Source organism: Armigeres subalbatus, chromosome 3 (assembly GCF_024139115.2).
Source record: "Armigeres subalbatus isolate Guangzhou_Male chromosome 3, GZ_Asu_2, whole genome shotgun sequence".
NCBI lineage: Eukaryota > Metazoa > Arthropoda > Insecta > Diptera > Culicidae > Armigeres > Armigeres subalbatus.
The window spans coordinates 359,252,472-359,279,789 of NC_085141.1; the positions used below are offsets into that span (position 1 = coordinate 359,252,472).

The window sequence follows — 27,318 nt, forward strand, 5'->3', positions numbered from 1 at the left end:
CCCTAACGAATGGCGGAGTCACAAAAGGCAGACTCCAGCATCAAAAGGCGGACTTAATTATAAGGCGTAATTACGAAAGGCGGAATTTCAAAAGGCAGAGTCATATCTTACTTTGCTTTAAGTAAGCATCTGTTTCTAGTAAGGGAGAGAAATATTTTATTCTATGAAAATTTGCACCTGCCCGGTCTAAGTCGAGGGAAGATATGAGTTCTTTTTTTAACGCACTCTTTTTGGTATCTTCCTTCTTCCTGTCTGTTTGGATCGCATTGCACAACTGGAACAATACCGCCTTGTAGATTAGTTCTCATTGATCACGTTCATATTTGTGGGTTGTAGAATATTTCACTCGAAAACTTCGAGAGACGGACTTAGCCACCGTCAACACGGTTTGCTTTCTCATACGTCTTATCGCTCATCTACGGAAGGTCTACTGACCAAACCTAGAATGCACCTCTAAGGCGAATATCTTATGATAGATCTGCTGGTGCAAGATTTCCACCAAAGTTAAACCAGCCTTAGGCAATGAATTATTGGCAGTGGCTGATCTTCTACTCGCCGCTTCCACATTCAGGCGCTATCGTATATGCGCAAATAGCCAGCATGAGTTAACTGCCAGAAATGTGTATGGCGAAAGACATCTAACGCGGGTTTTCTCAAAATTAGGAACTTTTCATGAAAAACTATTTGGTACCGGTTATGTAGGAAGGTGTCCGCTACTACGCCTACCAAATATTTTTCCGATGAAGGTGCTTAATTTTGAGAAATCGAACCTTAGATGCCTTTCGCCATACTGATTTCAGAAAGATAACTCCTAGTGCGCCGTTGTAATTACGCTCAAAGCAGGCGATTCATTATGCTTTCTCGACTCCGCCTTTCGTAGGACACCCGTTACTCGATACCTCGGTTGGGGTTTATAGCCACTAGATTAAATGATGGATACCTTGATCAAGTTTATGTTCATTTTAAGTTTAATTCGGGTATTAAGACAGAACCTAGGAAAACGTCAATTTGATTTCGAGTTCGATCATGCCCTAAATTGTCAAGTAGAAAGCAGTTTTCTTTACAAATGTGCAAATTAAAGCCAATTGGGAGTTTTGTTTCGACAACATTATGTTTTTGTTAGAAAATTAAATATTTTATTCAACATAGGTAGCTTGCTGCTGGTGCTCTAATTTTGTAGCGGTCCTGCCCTGGTTTCGAATGCGGAAGGGGATTGTACGATTGCCCTTAACTATCCGTTCCGTTCCGCCGCACTGCCATAACTTGTCTCTTGATTCAGCTCTCGCCGCATCACGAAATGAATTTCTTTAGTTATTGATTTTGCTGTTCGGGTGGTTCATTAAATTATTATAATATTTTTATTATATTATATTGGTTTTCTCCTTCTTTAAATTTATTATAATAATTAATGTGTGTTTCGATTTTTCTTGCCTTTTTTGTTGATTTTTGTTTTAATTTGTTGTAGCATTGTACAAAAAAGGGGGAACCTGTGCTTCTCCACTCTTAGTGTTCATTACACAACTTATGAAACACCATCACTTACTGATCTGTCCCTTTTCTCTCTCTCTCTTGCTTCCTCCTACTCTCTCTCCCGGCATGGATTTGTTTGTCGCTGTTTTCGCCTCAGCTCTCTACTACCTCAATTTCCTCAGCTTGTCTTCTTTTCCACTATTGTATTTGAGTTTAAAGTTTTGCCACTGCTGCTGCTTCCTAATATGGTCTTTTGCTTTACCTCAGTTAATTACTTTTACCAGAAAGTATTAATTTATTAATTTTCCTTTTTTGTAATTTGTAATAATAGCTGTTTATACTAATAAGATGCAACTGTATGTGTTTGTGTTCGTTTTTTTTATTTAACCGTTAGTGTTTGTGTGTTGGTGTGTACAGAAGAAGGGGAGGAACACGTTTTGCTTACACTAGAGTATCTGTGTCCTCTCCGGTATCCGGTTGAGTGTTGTTGCTGTAGAATGCGAATGTTGTAGGTTCTTGCTGTAGTAGTAGTAGCAGCGCGTATAGAACTGTTTGGATTGTTGCTGAATTGTGTTTTAACGGTTGGTGTGTGAGTGTGATTCGCGGGATGTTATAATAAGCAACGGGCGAGGTATTAGTTTTTATCAGCAGCAGTGTTGTTCTTGATGGCAATCACAGTTTCTTCGCCGCATGATTTAAGAACGGTACACTGGGGGGAAAAGAGAACAGAAGTGATGTGAATGTGGCTCACAGATGAGGATGGTTGAAATACTTACAACTAACTCCTTGCCAGAATCGAATTCAGAACGCAATTGTGTTCCCAAGTCACCGTCTGGAATTTTAAGATCTTCACGTAAATCGCCGTTGTCATTCAGGAGAACTAAAAAGCCATCATCGATGTCAGTGAGCTGGTAGTCTTCGCGCTTAACATGTGGAACGTCCATGTTGTGGGTGGATGGGCAAATATCTTCGTATCTGGGAATAAAATATATGATGATCAATTGATTGGCTACTGAGGACTCATTGAACACTCATGATATTTAAACGGGTGGATGAAGGTGAAGTAAAAACAAAAAAGTCTACATCACAAATAACAGAAAGACTGATAAAAGCACGAATCCATGTCATTGTAAGTGAAGCTGTAGAAGTTATGTACAAACATGTGACCACCTTTCACTATTCAGATCACACATTTCCAAAAATACTTCTATCATTGCTCTATGCACTATGCTTTATCGACCAGGGAAGAGAATTGCCTCAGATCGTTGATATTAGATGTGCACTCAGCTCACTTGGTTTTGTCAGGATCAATGCATTAGAAACGTATTTCTGCTTATTCAAAATCTCCAAGAAAAGTCGAAATCTTTTTGATGCCTTGAAAAATAACCACCCTATCAATTCCACTTAAAAAAGTCAAGTTCAATATTCGAGACATAAACTGTCGCAATATCCTAAATACCTATGAACTGTTGATTAGCAAGGTCGACGGTAGAATAATCTAAAATCTCTTACCAGAGGCGTCGCGTCCGCCTGTGCAACCTGTGCTACTGAAGACTCATTGAACACTTATGATATTTAATCGGGTGGTGAAGTAAAAACAAAAAAAGTCTGCCCCCAAAATAACAGAAAGATTGATAAAAGCACGAATCCATGTCATTGTAAGTGAAGCTGTAGAAGTTATGTACAAACATGTGACCACCTTTCACTATTCAGATCACACATTTCCAAAAATACTTCTATCATTGCTCTATGCACTATGCTTTATCGATCAGGGAAGAGAATTGCCTCAGATCGTTGATATTAGATGTGCACTCAGCTCACTTGGTTTTGTCAGGATCAATGCACTAGAAACGCATTTCTACTTATTCTCTATCTTCTAAGAAAGTCGACACCATTTGAATTAGTTATATATTCGCCTTAAAATATGGCCAAATCGATTATACACAAGCTACCCTATAGATTGCACTAGAAAAAGTCAGTTTCGATATTCGAGACATAAATAAACTGTCAACACAAATACCTATGAATTATGATATTGTTGATTAGCAAGGTAAGCGATAGAATGATCTAAAATCATTTTTTTTTTGCAAATAGGAATTGTACGGACATTTCAAATAAAGGCATTTTTCCTATGTAAAGCTGTAGAAGATATGTACAAACATGTGACCACTTTCTTTTTCAGATCACACATTTCCAAAAATACTTCTATCATTGCTCTATGCACTACTTCGTATTAATCTAAGTATTGAGTTTCCTCAGATCACGGTTATAAAGCGTGCACTAACGAACTGAAACTAGGAATTACGAACACACAAACGAATACTCACTTTTTGCCGGTGAAAATGTCGATGCCGACCAGATGTACCTTGGCGTGTCCGTGTTTACCGGTCTTGGAGGTGGACATTTCGACGATTTTGCATGGACGAGCCTTGAGCATAACGTGACCATTTTTGCGGAGCGCCGAGCACTGCATCGGGAAGGTGGCGGACGCACCGGAATCTCCGGCCTCGAAGTGGGTATCCTCCATTTCGGCCATTGCTAGTGGTTTTCTTCTTTTCTTGGATCAACCAAACGAAAATTAACGAAGAAGTGCGCGCGAGTGTGGCGTTCTTCTCTGCTGACTGGATGACGACGCGGTACAACGATCTATACCAACAGGATCTGCTGTATAAATGCGGATCTTATCGGCGGTGTTGTGACGATCTTGAAGATCTTACCTACGCTGCTCGCATAATAAGAACGAAGAAAGAGAATAATTAGTAACGAATGAAAACTTTCAGTCTGAATAATATCCGAAAGTACGGTAAACTTGTTGGTGCAAACTGGAAGATGGAACATACTCTGCCGGAAGCTGGAAGCACTGAGATTGGACAACGAAACTTCAATGTATGACATTATGAACCCAACAGCTGCACTCGACGTCGCCACTGACAGACTCTGAATCTGGATCACTCGTGATCAGCCCTGGTTTATACAAGGCCGGCCGGAATCAATTTCGCTGTTGATACGGAATGGCAATTTACGGTCTACCAAATGGGCTTCAAACTATTCATAATCATTCATTCAGAAAGAATTCAATGATGCATCAAGACGAACAGCAATGCCGATTCGCAGGGTGCAGCGTGTTTTGCGGCCCACGAATACGACCACGATTCGCATTGACTAAGGTGCCATTAGAATGTTTATCGTTAGTAGGTAGTTATTATTTATAGATGTCGTTCAGGAGATTGGTTCAGAAGATTATTGATTCACAGTCTTAGAGACCTTGACAATGGTGGGATAAATGCACTCCCTTAAATGTTGCGGAATTCGTTCCTTAATGATAAGGAAGAAACATATATTTGCTGAGGATTATTTTAGCGTGTTTGTTAGACTAATAGCCTATTCAGATTGGGCTATTTATGACTTTGTTAAGTGAGAGTGTATCCAATTATTACGAGGTGTTCAGACTGCAGCAAGATAATATATCTTGACGTTTCCATGTTTCCTCATTTGCACGCTAATACAGGGTTGAATTCAAGGAGAGTTTTAAAATTTAATTTGCGAAATCAAGCATTTGTGTGGCGACAATCGTACATTTTTTTCTGAACAAAGTTTCTACGAAAAAAAAAATATGAAAAGGGATTTTCGAAGAATATTTGAGGCTCTCATTAAGGATAATGAGCGAAGCTACATTCATTAGTTGGGTGCGCCGTTCTTCGGGGAATCAGACTATTCCTCAATTTATTTTTAGGTTTAAAAAGTATTTTGATTCTGTACTATGATCGAACGGAGATTTTATAGAAAAATTTAGATACTTTTGGGAATTCTCACAAATAAATAAAAAAGGACGATTGGACCAATTTCAAGAAATATTATCGAACTAAAATGTATTTCCGCCAGTATCTCCATGTATGAAGGGCAACTCAGCAATTTATTTTTTTTTTCAAAAATGGAAACTGAACCATTGCGTTCTACTCGACAATCAATTATACAGCTTCTAACAAAATCGAATCGTGTGAATGTAATGTAATTTAAACTGGATTTTGGATGAATTAATGCATTACCAATCCATGTTTTATTCAAGGTTATTCTACTTTATATATACATCCCATTCAAATCGTACAGTTGTCCCACGTGAAAAATGTTGAAATCCAAGCCATTTAAGGAGCAGAATTGAAACAATTTATGAAATCTCGCTTAACTTTTCAAAAGGACCTAAGTAACATGTTTTTCATGAATTAATTTGAATAAAGCAATCAATAGCTTTCATGTTGTTATGTTGATTGCGCTATTCAAATTAATTCATGAAAAAAATGTTACTTAGGTCCTTTTGAAAAGTTAAGCGAGAAATCATATTTATTCATCAAATATATTCGTAACCATTCCTACGTTTTAAGTTGTCTTCCGCATTGGCCCTTGAACTTTGAAAATTTATTCGATTTGTTCTATTAAATCTAGGTTTAAGTTAAATACTTCATGTTAATTCTAGAAAGCATCTGTTTTTTAAACAATTCATGTTGAATAAGTGGAGAATAAATAATTATCATCATTATTTTTCATCGTATAAAATGCTTTCCACAAAACCATCACAATCCGAGTTATTCTTCAGCGCTCAGAAGATTTCCATCTAACATGCATTCGACCCTGCTGCGACAGAAAGAGCATGACTGTCAACTACGAAACGAAATGAAAACAGAGAGAATTTTCTCTCTGGCAAAGATAACGTGACGCTTGTCAGTTTTGTTTTGTTGAATTTCTCCCTGCATCCCAGTTAGAACGAAAGCTCTCTCGTAATAATTGTTCGTAATAAATTCTTTATGACTCTTTTTAGCGGGTATCTTTTGACAGCGCAAAATGTATGGAATATTACGTAAATAATGACATCATAAAGCGTATTTACCCTGAAACGCCAATTATTATGTCATTAATGGCGTAATCTGAATAAGGCTATAAGGCTTTGGTCCGATTCGTGAATTAAAATCGAATTAAACTCAAAAGTGACAGTTCGGAAATTATGAAATCCCCCGCTCATAAGAATGGCTGGTGCTACCCAGCAAGACCAACAAAACATCTATCAAAATTATTCAATATCTGTCAAAAGTAATCTTGCTCTGCGAGCAGGGTTATTTGAAAATTTTCAAACTGTCACTTTTAAGTTTAATTCGATTTTAATTCACGAATCGGACCAAAGCCTAAAGGTCTGTCTCATTTGGAGAATTAAACTGAAATTAAAATTAAAAGTGACATTTCAATAATTATCAAATAACCCTGCTCGCAGAGCGAGATTACTTTTGACAGATATCGAATCATTTTGCATCGATGTCTTATTGGAATTGCTGGGTAGCACCAACCATTCTTATGATTGGGTTATTTGCTAATTTTCGAACTGTCACTTTTAAGTTTAATTCTCCAAATGAGACAGAGCCTAAGGGTCTGTTCTGAGAAGAAACTGAGAATTAAACTTAAAAGTGACAGTTCGAAAATTAAAAAATCACCCCGTTATAAGAATGGCTGGTGCTACCCAGCAATTCCAATAGGACATCGATGGAAAATGATTCGATATCTGTCAAAAGTAATCCTGCTCTGCGAGCAGGGTTATTTGATAATTATTGAAATGTCACTTTTAAGTTTAATTTCAGTTCAATTATCCAATTGAGACAGACCCTCTAAGGGTTTGTCTCATTTGGAGAATTAAACTGAAATTAAAATTAAAAGTGACATTTTCAATAATTATCAAATAACCCTGCTCACAGAGCAAGATTACATTTGACAGATATCGAATCATTTTGCATCGATGTCTTATTTGAATTGCTGGGCAGCACCAGCCGGGTTATTTGCTAAATTTCGAACTGTCACTTTTAAGTTTAATTTCAGTTTAGTTCTCCAAATGAGACAGAGCCTAATAGCCTATTCAGATTACGCCATTAATGACATAATAATTGGCGTTTCAGGGTAAATACGCTTTATGATATCAATATTTACGTAATATTCCATACATTTTGCGCTGTCAAAAGATACCCGCTAAAAAGAGTCATCAAGAATTTATTACGAACAATTATTACGAGAGAGCTTTCGTTCTAACTGGGATGCAGGGAGAAATTCAACAACACAAAACTGACAAGCGTCACGCTCTCTTTGCCAGAGAGGAAATTCTTTCTGTTTTCATTTCGTTTCGTAGTTGACAGTCATGCTCTTTCTGTCGCAGCAGGGTCGAATGCATGTCAGATGGAAATCTTCTGAGCGCTGAAGAATAACTCGGATTGTGATGGTTTTGTGGAAAGCATTTTATATGATAAAAATAATGATGATAATTATTTATTCTCCACTTATTCAACATGAATTGTTTAAAAACAGATGCTCTAGAATTAACATGAAGTATTTAACTTAAACCTAGATTTAATAGAACAAATCGAATAAATTTTCAAAGCGGAAGACAATTTAAAACGTAGGAATGGTTGTAAAACGAATATATTTGATGAAAAAACATGATTTCATAAATTGTTTCAATTCTGCTCCTTGAATAGCTTAATATACTTTGGATTTCAACATTTTTCACGTGGGACAACTGTACGATTTAAATGGGATGTATATGTAGATATATAAAGGGATATATAAAGTAGAATAACCTTAAATAAAACATGGATTGGTAATGCATTAATTCATCCAAAATCCAGTTTAAATTATATCACATTCACACGATTCGATTTTGTTAGAAGCTGTATCATTGATTGTCGAGTAGAACGCAATGGTTCAGTTTCCATTTTTGAAAAAAAATTAAATTGCTGAGTTGCCCTTCATACATGGAGATACTGGTGGAAATACATTTTAGTTCGATAATATTTCTTGAAAATTGGTCCAATCGTCCTTTTTTATTTATTTGTGAGAATTCCCAAAAGTATCTAAATTTTTCTATCAAATCTCCGTTTGATCATAGTACAGAATCAAAATACTTTTAAAACTTAAAAATAAATTGAGGAATAGTCTGATTCCCCGAAGAACGGCACACCCAACTAATGAATGTAGCTTCGCCCATTATCCTTAATGAGAGATTATCCTTCGAAAATCCTTTTCATATTTTTTTAAATATTTTTTTTTCGTAGAGACTTTGTTCAGAAAAAAATGTTCGATTGTCGCCACACAAATGCTTGACTTCGCAAATTAAATTTTAAAACTCTCCTTGAATTCAACCCTGTATTAGCGTGCAAATGAGGAAACATGGAAACGTCAAGATATATTATCTTGCTGCAGTCTGAACACCTCGTAATAATTGGATACCCTCTCAATTAACAAAGTCATAAATAGCCCAATCTGAATAGGCTATAACAATTAAACGTAGGTGATCAACAACATATTCCGCTCAGACTCTGATCACGAATCCCACGATACAAACGGCTCATCGTGCTTGTGGTGTGTAACCAACTACTGATTGAGCCATTGACCATCAACGTTCAAACTTGGATCACTGTTCTGCTTCTTTATCGCATAGCTCTATATATTCGTCATTTAATTTTAGCGGTAAATTGTTCCTTCAAGTAACGTTTCTAGTTTTATAACCCTTTTGAGGACCATTATTTACTCTACAAGAGTGCCTTAAAATCGTTATAAAACCAAAAAGTTTCAAGGGGGGGTTCAACCTTTTTATGGTGTACTATTTTGCGGTATTCATTTTTCCCTTTCCTCGATCTACACTTTCTTCATATCTTTGTCTCATATTGCTCTCTCTCTCTCTTCTGTTTCTCACATCTATCGCCCAACTTTTTCTTCATATTCTCTTCCTCTATCTCTCCACAAAGTTGTACCGAAAGGTTATCATTTTACTCATAATAGAGACCCATTAGCGCTATACACCAATTTATTGACTCACTACTTGAGCGGATACGAGCCACGTTTAAGGTCACTCCTGACGGAATCCAATTTTCAAAGTACTCACGTTTTCAAGGGCACACCATTCGATACGGAAGCAACGCACAACTGTCATTTTTATTTTTTCAGCTTTGCTGAAACTGCTTTTTGACAGTTGTGCGTTGGTTCCGTATCGAATGGTGTGCCCTTGAAAACGCGAGTACTTTGAAAATTGGATTCCGTCAGGAGTGACCTTAATGGCTCGGAATCAGAGTAATAGTGGAGGTTTTCGTTTCACAGGAAAGCGAGATAGGTTAGTTAGGCCCAACCTGCCGAGAATAATGACCAAAGTGACCAACCTGATGAAAATATTGTCCACTATTTAATCTCTTTTCAAATGCAGTTTTCCCATCACAAGATTTGAGAAATGTTTCGTTCTTGCCGGCGTGTTGCGAATCCTCATTGACGAATGATGAACACGTCTCTATCTCTCGTATATGTCCGAAGAGATAGATTTGCAGATATAGATAGAGCTGCATTTTAGCTTCAATGGAAGATTGTTGATATAAAGACTCAAAATAAGAGTGCTTGCGCAATCCCTTCAGTGTTCCATCAGCGATTGGTCTGTTGCCCGGTGCCTGAGTGCCAGTCGCTGAACAGGAGAAAACCAAACTGCATGCACTATCCGAGAAATTAAAATTGCCGGTGATCCTCCTTTCTAACAATGGATGACAAGCTGTATAGGCTGAATGCTAGTGAAAAGATCACAAACTCTATCAGCGTACCGCGATTGTTGTCTAATTTATAGTGGACGGTAAGGGTGAATTTGCGTGCCTAATATTTTGAGGCAGCTACAATAATGGCTTTGTAGAGATGAGCTAATAGTGGTAGAATGAACTGTATCTGCATCTTGACAAACAAGAATGGAATTCCGCCTGCATTGGTGCGTTGGCTTCGTGGCCGTGCGGTTAACAGCGAAAGTCAGCTATGCAAAATATGTTACGCCCAAATCACGAGCAACACGTAAAAGCTCATTAATGGTTTTCAATACGGATGCAGGTGTACCCCACAAGTTTAAGAAACAAGCGCGTTACGAAAAAATGATACAGTAGCGTAAGAATCTTTTTTTTAAATCTAGGATTTATTTGGAAGGCTCATTTGCCGTGAGGGGATATGGAGCCGAAATTATGTTTTTAATTCCATTTTGCATGATTTTTGTTTAATTATGGTAGTTTTGAAATATGAACTGCCCTACTAAATCCCCTTTGAATAAGGAGTCATACTAACCAAGACTCCATAAAGAGTCGTACAACCCGGCTATGCATTCATTCTGCCATAGAAAATGAACCATATTAACCCCGATTGGTTTATTTAGAGAAAAATAGGTTTATAGCCTATTCAGATTGGGCTATTTATGACTTTGTTAATTGAGAGGGTATCCAATTATTACGAGGTGTTCAGACTGCAGCAAGATAATATATCTTGACGTTTCCATGTTTCCTCATTTGCACGCTAATACAGGGTTGAATTCAAGGAGAGTTTTAAAATTTAATTTGCGAAGTCAAGCATTTGTGTGGCGACAATCGAACATTTTTTTCTGAACAAAGTCTCTACGAAAAAAAAATATTTAAAAAAAATATGAAAAGGGATTTTCGAAGGATAATCTCTCATTAAGGATAATGGGCGAAGCTACATTCATTAGTTGGGTGTGCCGTTCTTCGAGGAATCAGACTATTCCTCAATTTATTTTTAAGTTTAAACAGTATTTTGATTCTGTACTATGATCAAACGGAGATTTGATAGAAAAATTTAGATACTTTTGGGAATTCTCACAAATAAATAAAAAAAGGACGATTGGACCAATTTTCAAGAAATATTATCGAACTAAAATGTATTTCCACCAGTATCTCCATGTATGAAGGGCAACTCAGCAATTTTTCAAAAATGGAAACTGAACCATTGCGTTCTACTCGACAATCAATGATACAGCTTCTAACAAAATCGAATCGTGTGAATGTGATATAATTTAAACTGGATTTTGGATGAATTAATGCATTACCAATCCATGTTTTATTTAAGGTTATTCTACTTTATATATCCCTTTATATATCTACATATACATCCCATTTAAATCGTACAGTTGTCCCACGTGAAAAATGTTGAAATCCAAAGTATATTAAGCTATTCAAGGAGCAGAATTGAAACAATTTATGAAATCATGTTTTTTCATCAAATATATTCGTTTTACAACCATTCCTACGAAAATTTATTCGATTTGTTCTATTAAATCTAGGTTTAAGTTAAATACTTCATGTTAATTCTAGAGAGCATCTGTTTTTTAAACAATTCATGTTGAATAAGTGGAGAATAAATAATTATCATCATTATTTTTTATCATATAAAATGCTTTCCACAAAACCATCACAATCCGAGTTATTCTTCAGCGCTCAGAAGATTTCCATCAGACATGCATTCGACCCTGCTGCGACAGAAAGAGCATGACTGTCAACTACGAAACGAAATGAAAACAGAAAGAATTTCCTCTCTGGCAAAGAGAGCGTGACGCTTGTCAGTTTTGTGTTGTTGAATTTCTCCCTGCATCCCAGTTAGAACGAAAGCTCTCTCGTAATAATTGTTCGTAATAAATTCTTGATGACTCTTTTTAGCGGGTATCTTTTGACAGCGCAAAATGTATGGAATATTACGTAAATATTGACATCATAAAGCGTATTTACCCTGAAACGCCAATTATTATGTCATTAATGGCGTAATCTGAATAGGCTATTATATAGAATTGATCATAACTTATTTTTCTAAATCCTTTTTAGCTCAAAAACCCTTTAGCTCATCCACATGATATTAAAGAGGGGCTAAATATTAGATCTAGTTTCAAAATAAGGTTTTTGTAAACAAGTCTATCAGGGATTGCAGAAATCGCTCTGAATAGATAACGAACAACGATAAAAGAGAGGCAAAAACCTCTTCGAATCAAAACAAAGCATGAAAACAAAACTATCGCACTTGTAAATACAAGTAGGAAAAAAATGTTAGGGTTGTATACAAGACACGACCGCTCGACGTAAACTTCGTAAAACCAAATATAGTACCCTTAACCAGTTCTTCTTCTTCTTACTGGCATTACATCCCCACATTGGGACAGAGCCGCCTCGCAGCTTAGTGTTCATTAAGCACTTCCACAGTTATTAACTGCGAGGTTTCTTAGCCAAGTTACCATTTTTGCATTTATCATGAGGCTAACACGATGATACGTTTATGCCCAGGGAAGTCGAGACAATTTCCAATCCGAAAATTGTCTAGACCGGCATCGGGAATCGAACCCAGCCACCCTCAGCATGGTCTTGCTTTGTAGCCGCACGTCACACCGCACGGCTAAGCAGGGCCCCTTAACCAGTTATTCCTCTCTATATAGAAGAGAAGGAACCATCCCACCGAAACCACTACCCAGCTTTAGCAGCATCTCCCAATCGGTTAGGGAGTAGGGACCCCACTGTCTAGTTCAATAATTGATAATACCCTAAAAGTAGGCAATTATCAAGCATTGGAACGTGCTGTATAGGGGATGCATGATGTATGAAAGAACTAAAATTTTCAATAGTTTAGCGTTGATAATCAAGAGTTTCAATACTACTGGCAAATTGGTAGAGAGTTTGCGAATCGATTAAAATATAAATCTTTAAAATCCATTGAAAGATAAACGACATATAAATGTTACAAATCTTACATGATTTCGTGACAGTCTCCAATTTTGAAATTTTCATTTTACACCCTGTATCCGAGTCTTCCCCTTAGACGTAGTTTACGTCAAAAAACTGATTTGGATAGGCGGCCCCACCGATGGGATTTCATAAATCGCTTTGTTCTCGCTCATTTCATTTTGGGAACCATATTTTCTTCACACAGCTGTGTAAATCAAGTTGAAATGCATCATCAAAACCGGTGCCCCCGCAATTGGGTCTTAATAAAAGAAATTTATCATGGGTTGTAGCCCCCCGAATCAGTTCATTATCGTAACAGCTACCGAAAAACGTCTCTCACGGTATGCTATATGCTACTTATCGAGAGTGTATACAGACATGATAAGCGAGAGATTTTCTCATTCTCCTTTGGATTCAAATCCTGAAGTCTATATAATAAAAACTGCCCGGACAGAACGCAAAGTTGAAGGAAGTAATTGAAAAGAATTCGAGTGAGTTGGCTTCGCGGATAACGTTGTCATCATAGTGAGAGGTAAATTTGACGCTATCGTCACCGAAAGAATACAGCAACTGGTGTATTCAGGAAGGTCTTAACACAGAGAAACAGACGTCTCACTTAGAACAAAATGCAATCAAAATCATCGTCACGAAAACATTGTCGCCCAATGCAAAAATCCCGGTGTGTGGCCAAGCGGCCACCAGATGGCGGTAGTGTGCAAACGTCAAACACAAGCAAAATCGATGAAAGCGCCATCGGTGGCCGATTGACCACCTACCAAAAGTTAAATAAACCGTTAAAAAGGTGAACGATGGAACATGCGTTGAGTGAGACGTCTGTTTCTCTGTGGTCTTAACATAAACCCGTCAAAAATTGTATTCCCATCCCTTTCACTAGAAGATCTGAAAAAAATTCTAATGATTGGCGGCGAACAACTTCAGTTTGGGGAACAAGTAATATATTTAGAAGTGATTTTGAAAAGCCAAACTGAACTGTAATACCCATCTTAGATACAGTGATTGGGAAGGCAATCAATGATTTATGGCTGTGTTCCAGAACTATAGTAGAAAATGGGGTCTGAACCCCAAAAATTGTGATGTGGATTTACACATCAGTGGTTCGTCCAAAGGCTACGTATGCTTCACTGGTGTGGTGGCCGAAAACAAAAGGGTATTGCACAAAAGAAACTAACAAAACTTTAACGTCTAGCGTTTATTGCTATTACAATAGCAATGCGAAGCACTCCAACGAAGGCTTTGAACGCTATTCTCAATTTACTTCCTCTGTATGAATACTTGCAGCTAGAAGCTGAGAAGGGTTTGTTAAGGCTTGAACAATTTGACAAATTCAAGGCAGGTGATCTTGTCCAGCACTTGGATGTGTCCCAGCCATTGGCGTAACTAGCCCCGATGCCTAGGGAGGGCTTTAGCCTCTTCATCTTCTTCTTCTTCTTCTTATTGGCATTACATCCCCACACTGGGGCAGAGCCGCCTCGCAGCTTAGTGTTCATTAAGCACTTCCACAGTTATTAACTGCGAGGTTTCTAAGCCAAGTTACCATTTTTGCATTCGTATATCATGAGGCTAACACGATGTTACTTTTATGCCCAGGGAAGTCGAGACAATTTCCAATCCGAAAACTGCCTAGACCGGCACCGGGAATCGAACCCAGCCACCCTCAGCATGGTCTTGCTTTGTAGCCGCGCGTCTTACCGCACGGCTAAGGAGGAGCCTCTTCATCTATTTTCTCTATTTTGAGCTTCTTTCTAAAAAATCTCGAACATTTTACCACCTCATTAAGTTATCATAGTGGTAATGTGATAAATCCGGTAAAACCACCTAAGGCAATTGTGGATCAATCACACTCATCCAGATTCTTTTTTCTCAAGCACGTGCTTTCTGTTGTAGCCCACAGTATAAAAGTGAGCTTGTTTGCCTACCGAGGATTGCAACAACGACTCAAATTGATAGCGTATGGCTATTGCATATAAGTGCAGTAGCGTTCGCCTTTGTCCCGCATACTAAATGGACAATATGTGATGGATCGCCGTCAGGTTCCCACCGAGGCAGTGAATGTATTTGCATATTTCTATAAATATTCCATCTATTTCAAATGAAAAAAAAATGCAACATTCCGACGGATTCAAGGATTCCGATGAGAATCCTTTTAATTCGGGAATGATTCAAAGATTCCGACGGGAACCTTTAACGGGAATCCTCCAAGCTACTGAAGGGGACCTCCAAGGATTCTGAACAGGAATCCAACAGGAATGTTCCAAAGATAATAACCTCCGAATAAAAACCTCCAGGAATTCCGACGGGAATGTTTCAGCAGTTCCAACGTGAATGTTCCAGGGATTTCATAGGCAATGTTCCAGGGATGTAGAAGCAAATCGTCGAACGATTTCGAAGCCAATCGTCGAATGATTCCGAAGCAATTCGTCGAAGGATTTTGAAGGAAATCGTCAGAGAGATTTCGATCGTCGATCGATTCCGAAGCAATACATTGAGGGATTCCACGATTACCTAGATTGATATCATGATGATTTCAAATCCATTGATTGTACGACATTTCGCGGTAAAACATTCCGCGGTTAACCATTTCGCGGTGTACCAGTTCGCGGTCTGCCACTTCGCGTTCAGATCATATCGCGGTATAACATTTCGCGGTTTATATTATTTGGCGGTATACCATTCCGCGGTTAGTACTATTTCGCGGTGAACTTTTTTGCGGTCCAATTCGCAGGTTTATTTTTACTAATGATACAAGTAGCTCAATAATGTGTTCTTTAGCTTTGTGAAGCCTCAAAATTTACCTAATTTTAATGTAAAGCGAATAATCATTGAGTTTACACCAGACTTGTTTAAATTTTAATCCCAACAAAAAATATTTGGATGCAAAACATATTTGCAAATGCGACTATGTAAAGAAGGCGAAACAACACAATTCGCCTTATACCGGGCAAATGCGAACATTTAAAGAAGGCAAAACAACATACTCCACATTCTACCGGGCAAATGCAACCATTAAAAGAAAGCGGAACATAATATTTTGCTTTATACCGGGCAAATGCAAGCATTTAAAGAAGGCGGAACAACATATTTTGCCTTATACCGGACAAATGCAAATATTTAAAGAATGCGAAACATCACAATTTGCCTTATACCGGGTAAATGCGAACATTTAAAGAAGGCAGTACATGATATTTCGCCTAATACCGGCTAACATTTAATGAAGATATATTTTGCCTTATGAATAATTTTTAGGCATTCTATCTTCTGAGTTCTACCAAAATAAATAGACAGACAGCGAGCTTTATCATATAAAATAGTGTACAGTAGACGTTCGATAACTGCAAGTCATTTAACTGCAATGCTTTTTAATTGCAATTCGATAGTTGCAACAGTTTTGCAGTTATCGAACCGCTAAACTTCAAACTGATGTCAGACTCAATAACAGCTGCATCGCGCTGCACATTTGAATGCACTTTTATTGCATCTGACGTCGATTGACAACCGTTTGACGTCTAGAATGCATTGCAGTTATCGAACGGCATTCGTTAACTGAAAAGTAAACATGTTGCAGTTAACGAACGGCTACTGTATCTTGATGACAAAGTTCACACATCTAATTATCATATTGACAATAATGTATGTTTTTTTTTTGGAAATAGCATGAAATGGTGCGTAAAAGAAAAATGCATGAAAGGGAAACGCATTTAAAGAAACGGCCAAATAAAGAAGAGGAAATTGAGAGTTGGTAGAAAAAAATGACGAACTCTCAAAAAGAAAAAAAAAGGTAGAAAGATAAGCTAAGCTTGAATACCGCGAAACGGAGCACCGCGAAATGAAATACCGCCAAATTGTATAAACCGCGAAACAGATTACCGCCAAATGATACAGACCGCGAAATGGTACACCGCGAAATGGTTTACCGCGAAATGTTTTACCGCGAAATGTCGGACAACCAAATCCATTAGTTATTGCCTTTTCATTATTAACTTTCATTGAGAGCAATGAAAGGGCAGACGAGCTGGCAAAACAAGGTTCCAATTTACAGTTTATCGTCCCACAGCCTTCTTGTAGAGGATCGTATTGTGCGAAAAAATTCGAATTCAAATGTTGGGAAGAACAAAGGGTGATGGCCAACTGGATGATTGTCCATGTGTTCAATCAAAACGATATATTGCCCCCCTCAAAATATATTTTTTGGGCAAAAAAATCCTGGGGGGAGGGAGGGTGGTGTGTTGAGGAGACATAAATTATTTTTAAATATTTGTATCGGCCTTAATAACTAAAAGGCTACTCGAACTCAACAAGCGAGGTCTAAGTACATTTAGGGGCCTAGTTACTGGGCACTGTCCGAGTAGATATCATTTAAAAAATATGGGCCTGGTTCAAAACGATATCTGTCGTGGAACGTGGAAATATAGCATGGAACGTGTAACATCGAGCATCTGCTTTGTAGTCACATACACGAAGATCCAAATTCTTAAACTTAAATGGTGCATACATGCCTGAGCGAGCACGCGTCAAGACCCCTAGTTGGTTCTGATTTTCCAGCTGATTTGGTGCGACTTGTTGAATAGGAGTTCACCACAAAATTCCAATTAGTGGACGCAGAGGTTCTTTGCCCCAACAATGAGAAAAAAAACATATTATAATTTTTCACTGACATATAAAATGATTTTTTTTAAATTTTTACAGCCCAAATGGAAAATAAAATTAGCAGAGTTGCTCATCCTTCAAAATTGCTCAAAATTAGCTCAGAGTTGCTCCACGAAATCCAAATTTAAAAGTACTCGGGTTTTCAAGGGCACACCACTCAATACGGAACAAACGCACAACTGTCATTTTTATTATTTTACGCATGCTGCGACGAGTGTCTACAAAATTGCAAGCACGAATTCACAAAGTAACCATAAATCAGATGTAGGTACCTTGGTCCACCACCTGCCGAAGATGCCAACTCCCGATAATCAGAGGTTAACAAAATCACTGTTGGAATGATAACATTACCCTATCAAAACTCGGATGAGCAATAAAAAAAAAAAGATTTTAAATTAAAATGACAATAAACGTTTATCAACGTTACTGTTTATCAAATAAATAAAAAAAATCGTAATCTAGGCTATATTCTGTTATTATTCTGTCGTAGTCTAGGCTATAGAGCATGAATTAAAATCCGAATCCAAATCAAGTCAGTTAACAACATATCAAAAAAAGTCGGGAATAATCACGCCGTACCGAGATTTTTGTCACCGCAATCTCTGATATAATATTGCCAAAAAACATAAGGTAATATAGAAATAACCAATTATTAGCACAAATACACAGTTATTTCCGCAAACGTCTACAAACGCCGACGTCTGATTGATTACTTAACACGTTAGCATATCGCGCCACGAACGCGAACCTATCGACCATGCAGTAGGCACAAACTGTTGAGCGGCAACGTGGGGTGGTGAGAATCCTGCGTTATCTAGCCGGGGTAATGAAAACACAAGAGTCGATTGCCGGTTACCATCGCCTGCTGATAACCGTTCAGTAACGAAACGATACGGTTATGAATAGACTCGAAACCTCAAGGAAAATTTGAACTGACGTCATCATGTTTGGAGATTGAGTTTGAAATCGTTTCGCTGCCCTTTGACACTTCATAACATTAGGAGATTGTCGAAATTTATCGTTAGAATTGAATATCGAACAATACGACCATGTGCCGTAGTAATTTGACCAATTGGTGTCACGAGTGCCTTAATATGTAAGACATGTCGGCGATGACATGATTTCTATTCAGGTAATAATGATGAAGCACTAAAAATAGTTTCGTGATCCTTGTAGAATGGAATGACTTTTTTACGCTAAAAGGATAGAGCAGAATCCTTGTTACTAGCCTCTCAATTTTGGTAGGAAATTATTTGCACAATGCCAGATGTAATATTTAGGTCAAGCGTCATCTCCACTAGGGAGATTAATCTGATTATAATGTGGTCTGATAGTAAATTGCTTCTCTTGCTTATGTACACGTAAAAGTAAAACAGAGGTCAATCATCAGATTTACAATCGCATGCTTTCGCTGTTCGCCCAACTGAACCACCTGTTGCCACCTCATTCTAAATTTCTACTCCCCGCTAATCAATCGCTCGAACCATGTGCGGCAACGCACAAACACGTGCTAAAGCAAAGCTCAATCAAAATAATGGCACACCGATGCCTAGAGACCGATAACCACTTGCCGAATGAAAGCAGAAGTAAAAAAAATCATGTCCGGCGAGGTTTCGTCATTTCGTCACCGAGCGAATGTGTGGAACTTCCAACGTGGACCGTCAAGTAAAGAATGATTCAAGATTCAACTGCTGCAATATTACTTGAAACGTTCCAGTCCAGTCGGTGGTGGTACGGAATGGAAGCAGACAAGAAAAAAACTGCAATATCTTAGCTAAAAATAGCTCATAACTTCAATCGAACGGAAAACGAACCTACGGTCGATGCCGTCTCGCTCGATTGCGGACGGGACGTGGTTTCTGGCGGCTGATGCTGCGACACACCTATTTTTCCGATGCAAACGCTGACAGCTAGGATAGATTTTGATGTTTCAATTTCCTTTGACTCCTCTGCATGGTTCTAGCGGTGCAACGATGTTAGGGTAATTCCGAATTTGTAAACGCCGCTCAAGGTAAGTTTTCTATATAATATACCTAGTGTTTTCTCAATTATTGATTAGGACGCAAACCGACAGGCAGAATTAATCTGTAAGGCATCACTTAAAAATTTTTATTCAAGAATTAGCGGACAATTCAACCAAATAAGAAAATAATTTTTAGTAGGGATTATCCCAATTGGCGTAAGTTGGATAGTCAGAGAATTTGTACAAACACCATTTAACATAAAACGCATCACTTTCTTCCGTTTCCACAGATAGTGAATTGGACTAATCATAATTTATGAAAAGAAAACAAGGCTTTTTCCAATAGACGAGGCCCTAGATCCATTTTGACAACATTCTTGCGAATGCTGAGGAAGAATGGTCAAATCTACTGATGCAGAGAACTCTCCGACTTTTCATAGGTGCCTCGGGAGGTTTAGGAATTGTTAGTATGAAAGGTTAAGTTGGGAAACCTCTAGGGAGAACGTGAAACAGAAAGGCTGATATGCAAAGTAGGAAGCAGAGTAGTCTGGGTTTGAACCTACGGGGCAAGATGAGCATCCCTTTTAAAAATCATTTTTTCAAACTAAAAAATGCATTAGAGCACCAATATTTACATTGGCCATATAAATACAATGAAACTGTTTTTAAGACCGATAAGTTATTATTTTTCATTGATACTATCAAACTTACATTGAATAGCAAAAATCAGTTTAAAATTTCAGTAAATTTGTTAATGTACGTTACTCAACAGATTCAGCGCACAGTAAATCATAATTGTAGGTTGTGCAGATCATTTCATTGTTTAAAAATGGGGTGCTCACCTTGCCCCATTTGAGATGAATTATTCTAATCTATTTAAGCATGGTCAAACATTTCACTGTGAATATTTTAAATTGCCCTAAAACATTCTTTCATTATATAAGATGTGTACTTGGTCAAGATTTTCATTAAAAAATATTTTCTAATGCTGATTTCTTCCAAGTTTTCACCAACTTTTGCTAATTTATCTGTATTTCAGATTCATTTCATTTTTATAATATTTTTTCAGTGTCAACAGTTTTGTTGGACTATAGTTTAACAGTGTGTGGGGTTATTTAGAGAGAAAAAGTCATATTAGCTGTAAAATTAGGGGGTGCTCTTCTTGCCCCGGGTGGCGATCTTGCCCGTCCTCCCCTAGCCACATACTTATAGAATATATTTTTACCATACTTCAAATACGTGCCTTGAAAAAAAAGGTATTAAAGAAATTGGGACAAGATGGCCATCCTAAGCGGTAACCCTTGTAAAATAGTGAAACACCCTTGAATTCTACTGATTGGCTATGAAACACCTTTTAGATGACCTGTCTTCAGTATCTTATAACTGGTTTTAAAAAAGGTGTTTTTATGATGCCTATATTTACCATATGGAGCGATATGGCCACCCCTGGGACAAGACGAGCAAGGACCAAAAATTATATCAAGAGTGTTCTGAATTTATTTAGAACGGATGACACATTTCTTGCACTTCTAGGGATTATGTTCAAATGATGTTTCGCTTGAAAATGTCGTTTTCCATAATTTGTTGATCACTGGTTCTACGGCAATCGAGACGGCAATATTTGAATTTGCCAAAAGCTATTTTTTACGACTAAAACTGTATCCGCTGTTTTAAATCATCTCTGATTCAGACACAAACTATTTTGATGATTTTTGAAATGGGGGGAAGCCCATATGGCATAATGCCGCTTGGCCTAACAACTTAAATGTCTAAAGACCATTTAGCATAACGACCATTTGGCATAATTTGTTCTATACCTCGAGACCATTTGGCATAATGACCATTTGGCAGAATCGTTGAAAAGATGTATTAAATACAATGGGCCGTTTGGCATAACGATCTTTTGGCACAATTGTGTGCATTGTAAACACAAAAAAAATTAATCGTGTTGTATGATTTTCGTTTTTAGAAGTATGTTTTCGCCCGGAATAAGGCAAATGAGTAGATGACTCCTTCTTTCAAAGTATGCACTTGCCCGGAAAAGACAAAAGAGTAGATGACTCCTTCTTTAAAAGTACGCATTTCTCCGGAAAAAAGGCAAAAGAGTAGATGGCCCCTTCTTCAAATTACGCCTTTTTCCGGAAGAAGCAAGACGACTAGATGACCCATTCTTAAAAAGAACGCATTCGCCCGGAAAAAGTCGAAGCGTATATGGAGCCGTACACTAATTACGTAAGCATTTTTTCAGGTTTTTTTAGCCCCCCTCCCCCCATGTAAGATTTTTCCAATACAAATTATTTTTTATTTATATGGAGCGTAAAAAATGACAGACCACTCTTCCCCCCATAAGTGCTTACGTAATTCGTGTACGACCCCTATGATTTCTTTTCTACGCATACGACCGGAATAAGACAAATGAGCAGATGTTTCCATCTTTTAAAGCACACAATTTCTCTTATAGCGAGAAAGCATGCACGCATTTGCTTGGATGAGTTCTAATAAAAGATATTTTAGTTACTAGATAAAGATTGTCGCTGTCCGGAACATCTTTTGCTGGCGAGGATAGGGGAGCTAAATGTCAAAGAAGGAAAATCCATACGATTTGACAGGTATGTACCACACATGTTTCGGACAGCAGAACAAAGGGAACCGAAGCGACAATCTTTATCTAGTAACTAAAATATCTTTTGTTCTAATGAGTAGATCATTTGAAGCTCGCATTTGAAAACAAGTCTTCAAAAAATCAAATTTCTCGGGAATAAGGCAAATTAGAACATTATTTCTTCATTTAAATCACGATTAACCCGGAATTAGGCGAATTACTTCTTAAAAACACGCATATGTCCAGAATGCAATAAAATCATTTTTATACCAAATGGTCGATATGCCAAATGGCCAAAAAATCATTGACTATTTTTTTTATTGTGCCAAACAGTCGTTATGCCAAATGGTCTTTATGCCAAATGGCATTATGTCATTTGGGGTAGCCCTTTTGAAATGCATCTAAGGGTTAGGCGATTTTTAATCCTGGAGATGATCTTGTTCTCAATGCAGTTGGGAATACCGCCCAAGCCGACATATAGGGGCAGTAGGGGCAATATGAACATACGGGGCAATATGAGCCACCCTCATTTTGAGCTTATTGACATGTTTTATCATGAAAAAGTTATATGATCTTCAAGAGGATGCTCCACATATGCATCAACGTGAAAACCGCATTAAAATTCAATTCAAACATGAAAATATACTTGAAAATGTAAATTTTCGCTGCATAGGCAAAATTATTATAAGATTTTAAGTTTATAAATAAGGTTTTGACACAAAACACACATGTTTATATTGATACAAATCTGAATTCATCATAAAACTTTTTTTTCCCAAAACCAGTCTCTATGGGGCAATAATGGCATATCTGCATAGAACAAGATATCTGGCCTTAAAATGCGAATAAGTTCAAATTTCAGTATTCAAATACAAGAATATTATCATATATGTAAGATTCATTACGGAAAAATTACAACAGCGCATTACTGCGATAGAAACAGAAAAAATGACCATTGACCAATTGAAATGTGGCTGTTCAAACGGTGAAGAGTGGCAAATCAGTTCAGTCCGCTGTTGTGCAGTTTTTTCATTTTATTTGGTGTGGAATACTCACAACTGTTGTAGGAATATCATATTCTTCTATATTACGATACTTTTTTCGCCTAAATTAAGGTTTTGGAAGGGTGGCCCATACTGCCCCAAATGGTGGCTCATATTGCCCCGTATAGTCGAGAACACACATTGAAATCAATACATTTTCAAAAGTGCATTTCAACAATTTCCAAACGCATTTTTCGTCATCCATCGACGTCATATGAAAGGTAACAATCTCTAGTATAAGTCAACTACATTTGAACGATGCTTTTTTGAGCTTTTCAGCGCTTTTCGGAAAGATTTCCTTAGGTGGCCCATATTGCCCCGATAATCCCTATCCAAAGATTTATATCCTATCGATCTAATTACTATGAATCTTCTCAAATTATAAATGCAGATAGGCTATATTTTAATAAAAACCTTGGTAAATATCAAATTGTGCTGAAAAATTAGTAATTTAGGCTTCAAATCTTGAATTATGTAACTACCAAATTATAAGAAAGCTTGTATTTCATTTGAAACATCTTAAAATCAATATATCAATAACAAGTGAGGTTGGTCAACTGTGTTTTCCATTTTTATAGCCTTTATGCATTTTTGTTAATTATCCCTCGTGAATATAATTCTCTCTTAAGGTGGTTATACAACAAAGCCACAAATCGGCCATCTTGGAAACCACGTGCTTTTTCTAGTGATTTTTCAAGAGCACGAATTGAAAGAACAACAACGCCCATGGGGATCGCAACATCTGTAGATCGTTTGATTACTCATACTAAGCAATCGACTTTAATTTCAGCATTGTACAACAAATATTACGCTGGTTTTGAACTTTTGATAATAGGAGTAGAAAAACGTGTGGTGAATTTGATATTCACCACATGGCTTGATTGTATAATCACCTTAAGTCATAATCAACGTTGGCTGTCTTTCCCCATATGGCGATCGTGCCCCACTTTCCCCTACATGAAAAAAAAAATCATTAGTCTTTTCGCTGACCTTATGCGTATTTTGACAAATGGTCAGACGGTGGGGTAATGTAAAGAATTCTCGCTTTACTTTTCAAAAGGATCTAAGTAACATTTTTTTCATGAATTAATTTGAATAGCGCAATCAACAGAAAAACACGAAAGCTTTTGATTGCAGTATGTACTCAAATTAATTCATGAAAAAAAAGTTACTTAGGTCCTATTGAAAAGTTAAGCGAGATTTTTGTAAATAATGCAAATAAGTCTGGTAAAATATTTTAAACCAAATACATATTCTCATTAAAATGTTACCTGACAGGTATGAACTTTTCGTTTTATCATAGACAAGCAGACGAACCGAGTTCGAACAAAATAAAAGGGCGGGCAAAATTTTATTAAAATTGAATTGATCAGTACTCTGTGAAATATTCACCGATTCTTTTGGTTCGGAAATTCGTCTAGTTTTAAAAACTGGCTCAAAATCATGATTGACCGGGTAATGTTGAAATGCTATAGTTTTTGTGCGCCCACAGACAAACAGACATAACACATTGAACATTTGCTCATCAAATTCATCGTCGTACAAACACTAACGACATCTGTTGTTGTCACTAAGTTGGGCAAATCACGAACCAGATGGCGGTAGTGAGTAAATGTCAAACCCGAGGAAATCCGATGCGTGCGCCACGAGTGATCGATTGGCCAACTAATGATTATTTAAATTGACCATTAAATCAGTGAACGATGAGAATTTCACGAGTGTTAGGTCTGTTTGTCTGCGGTGCACCTATAATATTTACATGGGTGAAATATTGGCCCTTAATATATTTTTCCCCTTCTAACCAGTCTAAATCTACGTTATAAATGATCCCACTGTCAACCAAACATATAACACTATGGGTCTCCGACGCTTCTATAAAAAGTTCGTTTTCGGAGTGAAATGATAGCCTTTCGGTACAACTCCGTTGTACGGGAAAGACAAAAAAAAAACATTTTAATTCACCGAGTAGGGTAACTGTCCTATTTTGGACCCCTATAGGGAGTGCTTCCCAATATATGCTTATATCTATTGAAATACTGGTTCGATACGGGCGAAAATGAAACAATTTCAAAGATGAAGGTCTTAAGGTATTTATGAAATACATATTTTAAATACTATGTTTTTGAACCTTCCTTAATCTGACCAAAAATTTGACAATGCCGGATTGGTAGTACAGTAAAAAATTATGTCCAACATGAAAATCGCGCGCTTCGGATCATAAGTGCATTGATCGATTTCTCTTCGTAGATGTTTTCTTCTAATCAATGCAACGAATTTCAGCAGTTTTGCGTAGATTTTATGGTTCGATGTGATAAATGACGGTTGCATTTTGTCCCAGACGCATCAATCATGGTTGTAACTTATCTAGTTGAGTTACGGAAGACAAAATCGATGAAGAGAAATCAATCAATGCAGTTATACCCCTATGATCCCAAGGGCCAATTTCTGCACCTCCGCTTAGTGCTTAAACCAAGTTTAATCGTATGGGTAAGCACCGCTTAAGAGTTAAGTGGAGGTGAAGAAATTGGCCCTAAGCACGATAGATTTTAAAACGTGTATAGCAAAAAACACTGTCACCTATATTTTTGTCCGATTTTCTCGCAACAAGTTGCGTTTAAAGGGGACTGTCGCAATGAGACATGTCCACATAAAATTTTCTCAAAAGATTTAATGCACGGTAAAAATGGCAACACCGCTAGGGGGATTAATCATGCTTTTTTCTCTTTGAATTACGTGAAATCTTACGCCCTTGGTGCTATTTTAAAATTGTTCTTATTGAAAGGGGCTTCCAGTTGTGTTATGGTTTGCACCCCAAAATTGTCAGAATCATATCTTGCTTCTCAACCAGCCAATTGAGGAAATGGGAACCACCCTAATCATCACTCAGCACAAACCGATGACGCCCTGTTACTGCAGCAGAGGATCCGTTTGCCTCGTCATCACCTACAAAGTTTGACGATTGACAACCGCTTGGCTATTACTCTGCGTGCATGTAGGTAAACACTCAAAATTCCTCCAGACAGGAATTACGCGATGTGTGTGAGAATTTAGACACTCAGCGGACCTGTTATCCAGCACTAACCAATGGTTTGTGAATTTTTTATGCAACTCGTTAATCGGAAGAAAACAGCAAGCCACGTCGACGGAATTCCATAGCATCCTATCTCAGGAATTGGAACTTATTCCTCACAAAATTAGCACTGGAAACGTGTTTTCCTCGTCTCGCCGCTTCCGAGGCTGCTTCTTTTTCTTACTCCGTTTGTTCTGCTTCTTCGGTTTTTTTCTGCCAGTTAACTTGAATGAATTTGGTCAGTTCCTTCGGCATACATCGAAACGTTGTAAATATCGTTAATATGCACATTCCGTAGAATCATATCCTGAGACTGCTTCGATAATTTACTCCGTTCATAGAAACTGCATCCGATATCACCGGACAAAAACATCAAAATAATCGCTCAATCTTTTCCTGACAACACACTCAAAAAATTTAAACTTCCCAACCGGGGCAGGAAGAGTCACCTCCAGCAGGTTCAGAAATTTTCGCACATAGCACAGCAACAGCAGGCCGATGGCACTTTTTTCCTGCTGACCACTCATTCGTCGCCGCCTGCCTCGGACGAGCAATCTTCATCACATTCGCTCACCGCCGCTGTCGCCGATACCCACATCCAACCAAAGCACTGGATGACTCGATGACAGGAATTTTTTTCGGATTTTTCACAAAACAACGGCGCTTGCAGCGGTTACTTCCAGCGTTCCGTACAATGTCCACAGCAGTCGCTTCCAGCAGAACCAACAATTACCGTTTAGCACCGCAATTTACAGAACTTTTTCACTTGACTAGGCGGCAGAAAACCCCAACTCACATGTGGAGATCAAAATGGTCACGGACAAAAGAAGATCGCAACTATGGCGTTTGGTTGCGGAAATACATCTCTCGTCGAGGTGAGACCGAAACAGACGACACCTGATGATGGAAGATGGCTATGGCGCGAGCGAGAAAGATAGAAAAACGAGAAGCGATGACAGTCGCGC

General features: G+C 37.8%; 1 protein-coding gene across 3 annotated transcripts; it reads right to left on the reverse strand.

The window, feature by feature from the left end:
• Positions 1-1,335: 1,335 nt before the first annotated feature.
• On the reverse strand, positions 1,336-27,303 carry LOC134226228 (eukaryotic translation initiation factor 5A). 3 transcript variants are annotated; one of them, XM_062706848.1, is made up of 4 exons: positions 27,150-27,303; positions 3,798-4,192; positions 2,247-2,445; positions 1,336-2,179 (listed from the first exon to the last, which is right to left on the reverse strand). In XM_062706848.1, exons 2-4 carry the CDS (start codon positions 4,004-4,006, stop codon positions 2,105-2,107), a joined length of 483 nt encoding a protein of 160 aa, XP_062562832.1. In that variant the 5' UTR covers positions 4,007-4,192; positions 27,150-27,303; the 3' UTR covers positions 1,336-2,104. The 3 variants fall into 3 exon arrangements, with proteins under 3 accessions (XP_062562832.1, XP_062562833.1, XP_062562834.1); XM_062706849.1 differs by having other exon boundaries at positions 27,087-27,236; XM_062706850.1 differs by lacking the exon at positions 27,150-27,303 and adding an exon at positions 27,112-27,132.
• Between the last annotated feature and the right edge of the window lie 15 nt (positions 27,304-27,318).

Coding starts and splice junctions, on each gene's coding strand:
- LOC134226228 (XM_062706848.1), bottom strand. CDS start 4,006: ATGGCCGAAATGGAGGATACCCACTTCGAGGCCGGAGATTCCGGTGCG. Junction 2,446..3,797: donor GACATTTTCACCGGCAAAAA/GTGAGTATTCGT, acceptor TTTTATTCCCAG/ATACGAAGATATTTGCCCAT. Junction 2,180..2,246: donor ATTCTGGCAAGGAGTTAGTT/GTAAGTATTTCA, acceptor TTTTCCCCCCAG/TGTACCGTTCTTAAATCATG.